The 11,292-nt window shown below is 62.2% G+C and overlaps 1 protein-coding gene across 9 annotated transcripts in view; it reads right to left on the bottom strand.

The window, feature by feature from the left end:
• The window catches only part of ARHGEF1 (Rho guanine nucleotide exchange factor 1), a 33,309-nt gene that overhangs the window by 14,712 nt on the left and 7,305 nt on the right, over window positions 1-11,292 (bottom strand). Inside the window, exons 5-30 of one of the 9 annotated variants that reach the window (XM_069458171.1) lie at window positions 11,128-11,226; window positions 10,883-10,925; window positions 10,415-10,661; window positions 9,986-10,015; window positions 9,596-9,695; window positions 9,336-9,432; window positions 9,222-9,257; window positions 8,874-9,011; window positions 7,826-7,931; window positions 6,558-6,725; window positions 6,110-6,255; window positions 4,535-4,681; window positions 4,121-4,203; window positions 3,815-3,940; window positions 3,566-3,680; window positions 3,354-3,454; window positions 3,064-3,141; window positions 2,778-2,853; window positions 2,528-2,695; window positions 1,993-2,080; window positions 1,772-1,858; window positions 1,364-1,431; window positions 1,167-1,253; window positions 902-1,065; window positions 725-825; window positions 133-486 (exon numbers count right to left, since the gene is read on the bottom strand). In XM_069458171.1, the coding sequence (XP_069314272.1) occupies window positions 742-825; window positions 902-1,065; window positions 1,167-1,253; window positions 1,364-1,431; window positions 1,772-1,858; window positions 1,993-2,080; window positions 2,528-2,695; window positions 2,778-2,853; window positions 3,064-3,141; window positions 3,354-3,454; window positions 3,566-3,680; window positions 3,815-3,940; window positions 4,121-4,203; window positions 4,535-4,681; window positions 6,110-6,255; window positions 6,558-6,725; window positions 7,826-7,931; window positions 8,874-9,011; window positions 9,222-9,257; window positions 9,336-9,432; window positions 9,596-9,695; window positions 9,986-10,015; window positions 10,415-10,661; window positions 10,883-10,925; window positions 11,128-11,226 (2,682 nt within the window). In that variant the 3' untranslated portion in view covers window positions 133-486; window positions 725-741. Of the gene's footprint in view, window positions 1-132; window positions 487-724; window positions 826-901; window positions 1,066-1,166; window positions 1,254-1,363; window positions 1,432-1,771; window positions 1,859-1,992; window positions 2,081-2,527; window positions 2,696-2,777; window positions 2,854-3,063; window positions 3,142-3,353; window positions 3,455-3,565; window positions 3,681-3,814; window positions 3,941-4,120; window positions 4,204-4,534; window positions 4,682-6,109; window positions 6,256-6,557; window positions 6,726-7,825; window positions 7,932-8,873; window positions 9,012-9,221; window positions 9,258-9,335; window positions 9,433-9,595; window positions 9,696-9,985; window positions 10,016-10,414; window positions 10,662-10,882; window positions 10,926-11,127; window positions 11,227-11,292 lie in introns of those variants that run through there. The other 8 variants (XM_069458172.1, XM_069458175.1, XM_069458179.1 and 5 more) reach the window with 8 other exon arrangements.

The following is an 11,292-nucleotide window of genomic DNA, read 5'->3' as shown; positions in this document are numbered from 1 at the left end:
GAGTGAATGAACCACCAGAGGAAGGCGAGAGGCACAGAGGCAACCTGGCAGACAGACCTGGGATGTCGCCGCCAGTCACGGAGGGTTCCAGACACCACACCGGGCCCCACCCCACCCTCACAAACACAGACCTCTCCTTAGATAATATATATTAAAAAATAAACCTCCAATTCAGGGTATAAAAACAGAGCAAAGGCACTTCGGGGTGGGGGATGGAGGGGTGGCCCCCACAGGCAATACTGATAGCCCAGGATCTGGGGGTCGCTGTGGTGCCCACCCTGGAATGAAGCCCTGAGTCTCCCAAGCAGAGGCAGGAGGGAGAAGGCCGAGGCCAATGGGGACACGGTGACCCCAGCTGGGCCCCTCCCAGGTGTGGCCCGGCAGCGGCTCCCTCTCCTCAGGCCTTGGGGTGTGAGATGCTGCGGCAGCCGTGTGGGTGGGGGCGGCCCCCACACGTCCTCTCCCCCTCCTCTCCTTGTGAAAGGCCTGGGGCACGGAGAAGACAGGAGGCAGGGAGAGGAGAGAGGGAGACAGGGAGAGGGGAGAGAGGGAGGTGGGCAGAGACGCAGAGACAGGAAACAGGAGGTGGAATGGGAAGATTTAGAAAAGACAAAGGCAGGGGGAGAGACTGGTGGGCTGGGGCTGTAGGGGCACCAGAGCACCTGAGGCGCCCACTGTGGTCCCTCCTCTCAGGGTAGCATCCACCCCCAGGTCCCCCACTCACCTGCCTGGATAGGGACCTCAGGTACAGCCAGGATGGGGGACAGAATTCCCCCCGAGCTGAGACAGGAGGGGTCGCAGGCGGCAGAATTCCTCCTCCAGCTCCTGGGGGGGGGGTCACTCGTGAGGGGGGCCCCCTTCCTTCCCCAGCCCGTTCAGGGTCCCCCAAGCTGCGTCCCACCTCCAGCTGCTTTATGGTCTCCTCCAGGCTGAGCAGGTTCTCCTGGATCTCCTGGGTCTGCGCTGGGCTCAGGGGGCCACCCCCTGGGACCCCATTCCCATCTCGGGGAGGCCCCGCCCTGCTGTCTTCCCCAGCAGGAAACAGGAGCTGCTTCAGGGACAGCACTGGCAGGGACAGAGGGTGGAGTCAGGGGTGCAGGAATTTGAAGGGGGGAACAGAGGTGGTTTGGGCTGGGGGCCGCCTGGAGCAGGCAGGGCTGGGCTACCTTTCCGAAGGGCCGTGGCAGCAAGCTGGCCCTCGGGGCCTGGTCTGCAGAAGGGCAGGAGGTCGCTGAGAATTCTCTCAGTCCGGGCTGGGTAGGGGAACAGGGAGGGTGCTCAGGTTCTGTTGGGCTTCCTATGGACACCTCTTGTCGCCCAGGACACCCCCATCCGGCCCCTCCCCCATTGCCCCCAGCCTCACCGTCAGCTGGAGGCATCTCTCGGCCACCGTTGCCGTTCTCAGAGCTGCTAAGGAGGGGTTCTCGGATGCTGGGGGGAGGAAGTGCTGGGTGACCCCACACCCCTGGTCCCAGGGGGCGGCAGGGACAGGGAGACAGACAGCTGGAGGTGGGGAGATGGGGAGGTCTGGAGACAGAGACAGGGGTCGAGGCCGGGAGACAGGGAGAGAGAGGCCCAGACAATGGAAGACAGAAAGGTCTGGAGATAGGAGACAGACAGGGCCATGGGGGCGGCTGACACACTCACATGCACACGCACACACATGCACACGAGCCAGCTGGAACTGGGGCTCAGGTTCTGGGATGCACAGGGCAGCCGGGCCTGCCTTCCAACACCCGGGAAATCCAGCTCCCTCCCTGGCCCCCCTCACCTGCTGGGGCTGGGGTGGGGCTTGGGGCGGGAGGCAGGGGCAGGGACCTTCAGAGATCCAGCGGTCTCAGTGATGAGGGCACACCAGCTAGGGAGACAGGCCAAGGCCCTGGGCAGTCAGAGCCGCCAGGCCCTGCGCCAGGGCCTCCCACCCCGCACCGTCTCTGGGAGCCCGAAGGCCTGGGCCTTCCCACCCACGCTCAGAACCCAGACCGCCCTTACTTCTTCCTCTCCGACACAGTCTGTGCCACCAGCTCGTATATCTGGGCCTCCTGGTCCCACGTAAAAATGACATAGAAGGCTTTGTGGTCTGCAGGGGGAAGAAGGGTTGGGGCTCAGAGCAGGGACCCTCCTTGAGCACAGGCTGGAGGCTGGGGAAGCCGCCCCAAAGGTGGCACCCTCAGGGGTCCCATGACTCAGTTCACCCCTCACTGACCTGCTAATAACTATCCAGGGCCCCAAGTCCCCAGCCACCCCCACCACACAGCCACTCCTGGCGTCCGTGGCCCTGGTGCAACTTCTCGGCTGCAGCGGGTTTGCAAAGCCCTCCTCACTGGGCCTCTGTGCAAACGCCTGGGGCAGGTTCCCGCCCCACTCAATAAACCCACTCAGCCTGGCCCTGCCCACCCCCACTCGGCCACCAGGCTGCCCCCTTCTCAACCTCTGCAGTGGCCTCCCCCACCTCAGAACGCGCACTCCCCTCCCCGCCCCACCAGGCAGCTCTGCTGGAACAAGCCCAAACCACCGCTGTGCTCACCGGTGGCCACCTCGCGGGTCATGGCGGAGGTGAGCCGCAGCACGGGCCGCAGCATGGTCTTGCCGTCCGGGGTGGGTGTCAGCGTCCGGCTGTGTGACTTGAGCAGCAGCCGCTCGTCCTGGCGCTGGAGCAGCAGCAGCAGGTCGTCCAGCAGCAGCACGTGGACCTCTGTGGGGCAGGCCGAGGCATGAGCTCACGCGGCGCCCCCCACGCGGCCCGGCCCCCCGCCCGCTGCCACCCTGGCACTCACCCACAGCCTTGTCCTTCGTCACTCGCCACGTCAGCGGGCCCTCATAGACCAACTTCTTCTTGGTGATGTCCAGGTTCTGGGGGCAGGAGGCAGCAACGGGCCACACAGGTGACAGGAGGGGAGGGGAGGGCAGGGTGACCATGGAGTGGGGATCATAGTCGAGTCACGCTGGGCACGAGGTGGGGCACAGGATAGGCAGGGAGGGCTGGGGGCTGTTTCAGAGACCCCCTGAGCAGCAGGGCCAGGGTGGGCCGAGGGGAGGGAGGGAAGGGCAGGCAGGGCCCACCTTGAACTCGCTCAGCATGGGGTCGCTGCTCTGCCGCAGGTGGGACAAATCCAGGCGCCGCTGATAATCCCTGAGCCGCTAGAGCACAGACCCCCGTGTTACAGGGACAAGCCCAGTGCTGGGACTGACCCACAGTGACCCCGTGAGATAAGCTGAGAGCCAAGACCAATTTCTAAGGGGGACAAGCCGAGGGCCAGGCCTGACCTCCAGTGACCCCGAGAGGGAGCTGCTGAGGGCCAAGTGGAGGCGGGGCCTGCCCCCTGCACACACTCCGCCAGGCCCAGGCTCACCAGCAGGTCCTCCATGTCACGCACGGCTTGGTTGACGTGGTGCAGGATTTCCCGGCAGCACTCGGCTGCTAGCTCCACTTTCTCTCGCTCCGCGGGCTCTTCTGCGGCAGGGGAGAGACCGCTCCGGTGAGCCCCACCCCTGCAGGCTCCCGGTGCCACACCCAAGCACAGCGGAAGGAGAGCCGAGGCCGCAGGGGCTGGGCGGGTGGTACCTGTGTTCTGCCCGATGCTCTGCAGGAGCAGTGGGTACTTGGTCAGGCGCTGCATCTCTGTGGGGATCATGTCCTTCAGCTGCAGGCGGCGACACCGCGGACGGCTCTCGGCCTCCTGAGGGGAAAACGGTGCTGAGATGGCCCAGGCCTCGGGCTCACCCCGGGGCAGGGCCACCAGCTCTCTCCTAGGAGTCTAGGTCCCCAGCCCCCTCCTCCCCTGGGACCCCGGAGCCCAGACGGCCACCTCACCTGCACAAAGGCACAGAATCGAGGCTCCTTGCGCTGCTTGGCTTTGAGCTGCTCTAAGGCAAACGACTGGCGGCTGCAGAAGCGAGAGGAGATTTTCTGGAACCAGGAGCCCTCAGCACCATCAAACTACAGAGAGATTCAGGCCAGGGAGGTGTCTCAGGTGGGCTGGGCAAGAACAGGGCCTCGCACGGGGATGGAAGCCTACAGTAGCAGGACAGGCTTGGGGTCCAGGCCCTTGGACTCGAGTGGAGAGGGCTCAGGACCTGGCCCCTGGCTGGGAGGAGGGGGCGGGCTGGGCACCCTCACCCGGGCCAGCAGCACGTCCCCGATCTCTTCAATGAGGTAGCCACTCTCCTGTCTCCGCTTCATCAGGCAATCAAGGAACAAGGCTGTGGGGGGCAGTGAGGAAAGGGGGTGCTTCATTACGGCCTGGAAGGTGGCATGTAGTACCCGGTTGGGTGTGGTGGGGGTCGGGCTGCAGGTGTGTCTGTGTCTGATCCCTGGGGCTGGTGAGCCTGTCCCCTGCCCCAGTGTGCTTAGATGGCATGTCTGCCCCTCCCCGCCGAGTGTCAGCTCTGGGGTTTGGGGTGGTTGTCCCCAGTCCTGGAAGAGGCAGGCGCTCAGCTCAGGGAGAGCGTGCTGGCTGCGGGTCTACCGCAGAGGCCTCGAAGGCGGGAGACAGCGGTGGGGCGCGCAGAGGGGCCTCAGCCCTGCACTCACAATGCACCTCGATGAGCTCGTCCAGGCTGGGGAAGATGTTCTGCAGCTCCCCCAGGAGGAAGAAGCCCCCTTCCACCATGGGCTGGTAGAAGAGGTCATGTAGTACCCGCAGCATGCGCACGTGGGCCGCCTCTGTCACCAGCAGCTCTGTGGGGCCACCAAGGCAGGAAGGATATTGGGGAGCGTGCAGACTATGGGGCCGGCCTCAGGGGCAGGTTGGGGGAATTCGGAGGAGGGGACAGAGCCTGAGCGGGTGAGGGACGCTTCCTGGACACTGGTGGGGTAAGGGGAGCTCTCTCTAGGTGGAGTCATTTGACCCCTTAAGCAGCCATTGAGGGTTCCTCAACCCACTGCCTTTCTCTTTTTGCTGTGGCAGCCAGCCAGCGGGGGGACCAATGGTCCCAGTCTGCCTATCATGGGACTTTCAGTGACAAAACTGGGAAAGTCCTGTGCAAACCAGGATGAGTGGGTAGGTGGCCGCCCTGCCAGCAAGTTTGCAGCTGTGTTCAATATCTAACTGTCCAGCCCTTTTCTCAGCCTTCGTTTCTGATGCAACAATTCCCTCTACGCACAGGCTGGCAGCCTCAGATCCAGAGAGGGTGCGTGCGTGAGTTCCAGGGGCCCAGAAGTCCCCTGAGACTAAACTCGCAATTTGGCGTGTCATGCATATTTTTTCGAGGGAGAAAAATTGCTATGCTGTCCAATGTGGTAGCCACCAGCCACGTACAGCTCTTTACGTTTTGAGTAATTAAAACAAAATGAAATTTATAATTCAGTCCTCAGTTGTATTCACTGAATTTCAAGTGCTGTGGCTGGTGGTTACCATGCAGATAAAGCACATTTCCATCATTCCAGAAAGTTCTATGGGATAGCACCGATCATGTTTTTATCCTATCCATAGAGGGATCTGTGACCCAAAAAAGTAGTCACCTACTGCCCTAAAAATTTGGAATAAATGGGTTATTTCCTACTAAGCAACCTATAAATAAACATTCAAACAAGCTTCCAAAAGTTCTCTACTTTTGCCACTGTTCTGCCCTCATACACAATTAGAAAGCACAGAAAAAAAAAAAAACCAAAACAAAACAAAAATGATACACCTATCATCTCTCTACCTGGAAGGAAAAATTTCTTTTCCCTCATTAACTAAGATCACGCGGGTAACAACAATCCCATTAATGGCTCCTCTGTGCCCAACACTGCACTCAAATCATGTCGTCTTTGTGACAATCTCTGCAGGTATCAACTATCTGTGTCCATGTCACAGAGGGTTATACCAGAAATACAACTTTATACACTGTTTCTGGCTCTTCACACCAGCATTGTCCTGAACTACTTAAGAGTTCTTGGAAATGTCACTCTGACAGCTGCGTTCGTGTCCCGTCGAGTGGCTGTTCTATGATTTACGTAACAAATTGTTCTCTGTTGGAACAATTTGAACTTGGAGCAGGTTGGAACTGCCTTCAAGTCCTCCCCACGATAAATAACACCAAGATGAACATCTGTCTGCGTCAGCGTCTGCTGGAGCTGGGCTGTGTCCTTGGCAACAGTGGGGTGGGCAGGGGTGGCACTCACCGCTGATGACCTCCTGCCGCTTCACCTGGCTCTTGGGCAGGCTGTGCAGGGTGTCCGGGGGGACGAGCTCCCGCCAGCCTGGAGGCTCTTCTGGTTCCAGCTCTAGTCCTGAACGTCCCGGCTCCGCCTCGTCTCCGGGCTCAGGGCTGTGGACAGAGGCCTTGTTGGGGCCCCACCCTGGGGAGCCTTCGATTCCTTAGTGCCCATCCCCTCTCCATGGCCTCAGCACTTGATGCCCCCAGGATGGCCTGTGCTGCAGACCAGTCCCCAAATCTCTAGAAGAAGCATTCCACCCCCTCCTACTCCGAGGTCACGAGGCCTGTGACTGCAGTTGGTTCTCAGTGACCTCCACGTCCGATGCCCATTTCTCTGCGCCTCTGGCAACAACCCCCCTCCCCGACTCGCCAGGCTTCCTCAGTGCATGGTGGTGGAGGGGGGAGTGACGTACGTGGCTCGTCGGGCAGGGCCAAGCACAGCTGTGGCGGAGCTGGGGTCCATGTCCACGTCGCTCCTGGAGCGGCCCCCACCCCGGCCCTTAGCCCCGAGGCTGCCCCGGGAAGGCCGGCGGCGGTCACTCACCCGCAGGCTCTCTGAGCGCCCCAGACGCCCTGATAGCCTGGACCCCGAGGCCAAGGACAGAGGCAGGCAGAGGCCGGAACAGAGACAAGGAGAGACCAAGACAAGGACAGAGATGAGGAGAGACCAGGACCAGGACAGAGACAGAGACAGGGAGAGACCAGGACAGGGACAGAGACGGGGAGAGACCAGGACAGGGAGACAGGGAGAGACCAGTACAGGGACGAGCGAGACAAAGACAGAGACAGAGACAGGGAGAGACCAGGACAGGGATGGAACGTGCAACAGAAGAGAGGGGAGTCAGAAGAGTAGTGTGATTTTAGGGGTGCTGAGGGGTGGTCAGGAGGGACACGTGAAGCTTGGTGGGGAAGGGGAAGGGAACCCGGTGTGGAGCACAGGACCAACCCCCTCCCTTCCCTGCAGCAGGGGGCTGGGGACAGAGGGAGGATTGCCATACTTAGCTCTTCACCTGGGAGGGTGACGTCCCCACCCAGCCCTCACGGGAGGTGAAGGGGAGGGGGTGGCCATGGGGAATGGGAAGGGGCTGGAGAAATGGGGGAGGGGCTAGCCCTCCCCCCGCCCAGGGCCCAGGCACCCACCTCTTCCACCTTCTGGGGAGAGAGGGGCACAGGGTCAGAGGTAGACCCAGATGGAACCCAACCCACCTCCCCACACCCGCCACAGGGTCCCCAAAGCAGCAGCACGAGGACGGGCAGGGGGCAGAGCCTGCCCCCCCAACTGTGAGGGGGACAGGGCCCCCAGGCACAGAGCACAGAGGGTGGGGGGCTGAGGGAGGGCGCTGGGGCTGGGAGGCAGGAGCAAGGCTGCGTGCTGGGCTGGGAAGAGAAAGGGAAAGGGGGGAAGAGTGAAAGGCTGGAGAAGTGGAGGGTGGGGAGGAAGCAGAGGGGAGAAAACCCAGCAGGAGAGGGGGAGGGAGGGAAAGGAAAAAGGATGGGAGAGGGAGAGGGAGGGAAGGAGGGAGGGAGAAAAAAGGGAGGAAGGAGAGAGACGAGAAAAGAAAGGGGCAAGAAGGAAAAGGAGGGACAGCAGGAGCGGGAAGACCAGGAAGAGCAGGAGGAGAGCGGAGCAGACCCCCCACCGCCTGGCCCTACGCCTCCTCCTCCGCCCTGGCCTGGGTACCTCTCTGTCTCGGCCCCCTCCTCAGTGCTCTCTGGGGGCGCTGGAGGCTCCAGGCTGGTCGGGCCCTGTAGGGGTGGGTCCCCCAGCTCCAGGGGGCTGTCAGCACCTGTGGGGTGGAAGGAGAGAGTGAGGCTGGCTGGGGGGCCCTGATGGTGACGAGACCCACACTCTGGGGGCTTAAGTTTCCTCCACCTTGGAATGGGGGTCCGTAGCTACCCTGTCCCTGGCAGACACCTAGGGGCTGCTCTGTAAGTCTTTGGGGGACAGACAGATGTTAAGACCTCCAAGCACACGGCTGTGGGCGGCTGTGGGCCAGGTGGGTGAAGATGCCACAGCACTGGGGTGCCCCCCCCCGCCCCCATGCATGCCCACCCAACCAGACTGCAGCTTCCCGGAGACTGAGGCCGGGCCAGACGCTGCGATGCCTCCACATCCAGTCACCTCCCCGGCCCCCAGCTGGGCCTTGGGGGAAAAAGTAGATCTACCCCATTTAGAGATGAGGAAATTGAGGCTCAGATACAACACAAGGAAGCAGCGGGATTGCACCCAGGCCTGGCCAAGCCGCTGTCTGAGCGCCAAGGGGCCGGCGGGCTCACTGTCTAAGGGGACACGGAAAGGCAGCTAGGAGGGTGACTGGCCTTGTGCTCAGAGAGGGTTCTGGGACCTGAGGCCGAGGGGGTTGAGGTGGAGACAGGGCACCAGGAGAGGGCGGGGCCAGGCAGGACCAGGGTGGAAAGGGCACCCCAAAGGAAGGGTGAGGTTACTAGTAGCACTAGTGACCAGGAGCCGGGAGTCTCACTCTGTTGCCTGGGCTAGAGTGCCGTGGTGTCAGCCTAGCTCACGGCAACCTCAAACTCCTGAGCTCAAGTGATCCTCCCGCCTTGGCCTCCCAGAGTGCTAGGATTACAGGTGTGAGCCATTGCACCCGGCCGAAGGGGACACCTTGCAGGGAAAGGGTTCTGTTCCAGGGGGCACCACCGGGAGGCTGGCCCCACTCCTGCCCTGTGGTCCTAAGGACCTCACAAAGCCCGGACCCAGATACTGTCACCTGGTTCCCGGTCTGGGTTGTCCCCGGACAGAGGGTGCAGAGAGATTCCAGAGGTGTCCTGCCCAGGAGCCCCCAGATTCCGGTCCCGAGAGGGCATGCCCAGGCCTCCCTTCCGCTCCGTAAGTGCTGGCTTCTCACCTGGGGAGACAGCAAGCGAGAAAGGAGGAAATGAGAGAACAGTGACTCTAACCCACAGCCACCAGGGAGACCCAAGATGCTGTGCACCAACCCCCTCCTCCCCATCACCAGCATACCCCTCCTTCTCCCTCGGACCCAGGGGTCTGGGCCCCCAGCCCCTCCTCCTCCCTCAGGCCCCCAGGATGGAAGCTCTGGCTACAAGTCCTTTACCATCAACCTCGCCTTTGAGGTGTCGAAAATCTGGAGCTGAAACAAGAGGTAGGGTCAGTGAGGCGGGTGCAGCCTGGGTACGACAGGGCAGGGCAGAGGCCAGGGCCACCTTACCCTGGGGCTCTCCCCGGTTCCAGCGGGCGGCATCCAGGATGCTGCTCAGTCCTTTTTTGGTCTTGGGAGGCTCGTCTGAGCGCCGGTTCCCCATCACCTGCAGGAGGATGAGAGGTGAGAGGGGGCTGAGCATCCCTGAAACACCAGCAGAGCCAAACTTGACCCGAGGTGTCCAGAGCCATGACACCTGCTGTCCTGGGGGGGGGGGAGGGGCGGTTTCTGCAGAGGAAAGGGCCAGGTTTGGGCACCGAGGGAAGCACCTTTTTCCGGAAGAAGTTCCTCCCCGACTTCTTGTCCCCACTCTTGGTCCGTACCCCAAGGTGGCGCATGTATAGGCCGATGGCGTTGACCACAGCGGCACTGTGGGGAGGGACGGTGAGGGCCCAACAGACACACAGACTCTAACACACTGCTACCCTTAGAGGCAGAGACCCCGCCTTCCCTTCCCAGCCCCACAACTATTTCCTGTGAGTGTCTGAGGAAAGAGGGTTTAAGAGGACAGGGGCCAGGCATGTTGCTCAATGCCCAGGTCCCAGGAGTCTGGGCCCCAGCCCCTTCCCGCTCAGACCCGGGGGTCCAGGCCCCAGCGCCTCCTCCCTCAGACCCAGGAGCCCACACGCCTCTCCCCGCCGTCCTCCCTGCTCTATCACCTCTTTTCTTCATCGGTAGAGATGGTAGGTCTGTAGAGAGAAGAAAGATATTGGTGACAAACTCGCTAAGCCTGAGGTCCTTATCCACCCGGTCTCCAGGTTGCCTTCCCCTGGGATGGGCAGGGAGAGGAGAGGTGGGGGTGGGCAGGGGAGGGGGGAACTGCCAAAGTGACCAGGACCAGTGGGAAGAGGACCTCTGGTCTGGGAGGCTGGGACTAAGTGCCACACCACGGACAAGACCCGGAAGCTGCAAGGGGACCCCAAAGCTGGGAAGACCTGGAAACTGCAAGGATGAGTTGGAATGCCAGGGCTAAGTGAAGAACCCGCCCCAGATGCTGAGAAGTGGACACTGAGGCTGAAGAGGGAGCCTACACACGGGGAAGCCACATGTCAGAGACAGCGGGGGTGCCCCAGGGCCGGCCCACTCACTGCATCTCCTCCAGGTGGGTCAGCAGCCGCTCGGCCACGTGCCGCTCCCGGGCCTCGTAGCTGGCTCGGTCCCGCCCAACCCAGGCCTCCAGCTGGGCCAGCTCCTGCTCCCAGGGCGTCATGCCCATGAGCCGCTTGGAGCGGAAGTCGTCCAGCTGCCGGCCCACGGCTGCCTGCTGGCTCTGCACCACCTCCTGCACAAACCGCCGCTGCACATCCTCGGAGATGAGGTCTGGCCGGGTGCGGTCTGCAGGGACACACTCGGGCTGAGGACTGGCTCCCTAGTCACTTGGACCAAGGTTCCTGCCTGTCCTTGGACTCCAAAGGCCATGCTTGCTTGGGCTGCCCCCACCAAGAAGGAATGAATGAGTCTGGGCTACTCTACCTAGAGCACTGGAGTGTGGCCTCCCTCCCAGGGGCCCCTATAGAGACCTCTCCCTCACCCTAGGCCCCTCTTCCCCTTCTTACCAAGCTCAAAGGCCACGTGGGGAGGGACAGGCACTCGCAGAATCTGCCCAGGAGAGAGACTGCAGTGAGGGGAGGGCTGGGAGAGGTGGGGTGCAGCCCAGGAGGCCCAGTGCGGAAGGCCCAGCTGGCAATCACCCTGGCCGCCCTTCACGCGGCCCTTGGCTGGGCGGAGGCTGGGGTTGCACACTGGCTCCAAAAGGGCTGGGCAGGGCGTGGGGGACTGGGGCCACGCAAAGGTCTCTCACTGCGGTCTTGTCCAGGAAGCTGTGGTAGAAGTCAACGAAGGCCTTCTTGATCTCCTTGGGGCCCAGGGAGCCCAGCATGTCCGCGTGCAGGCAGCAGAGCTGGGGGAGACACCAGCGTGACTCTCCCGCCTCCCTCCCCTCCCAAGCCACACTCTCCCTTTGAAA

The sequence above is a fragment of the Eulemur rufifrons genome, chromosome 24 (genome assembly GCF_041146395.1).
Source record: "Eulemur rufifrons isolate Redbay chromosome 24, OSU_ERuf_1, whole genome shotgun sequence".
Classification (NCBI taxonomy): Eukaryota; Metazoa; Chordata; class Mammalia; order Primates; family Lemuridae; genus Eulemur; species Eulemur rufifrons.
Note: the sequence above shows the minus strand (reverse complement) of the source record. Positions and strands in the feature narration are given on the sequence as shown.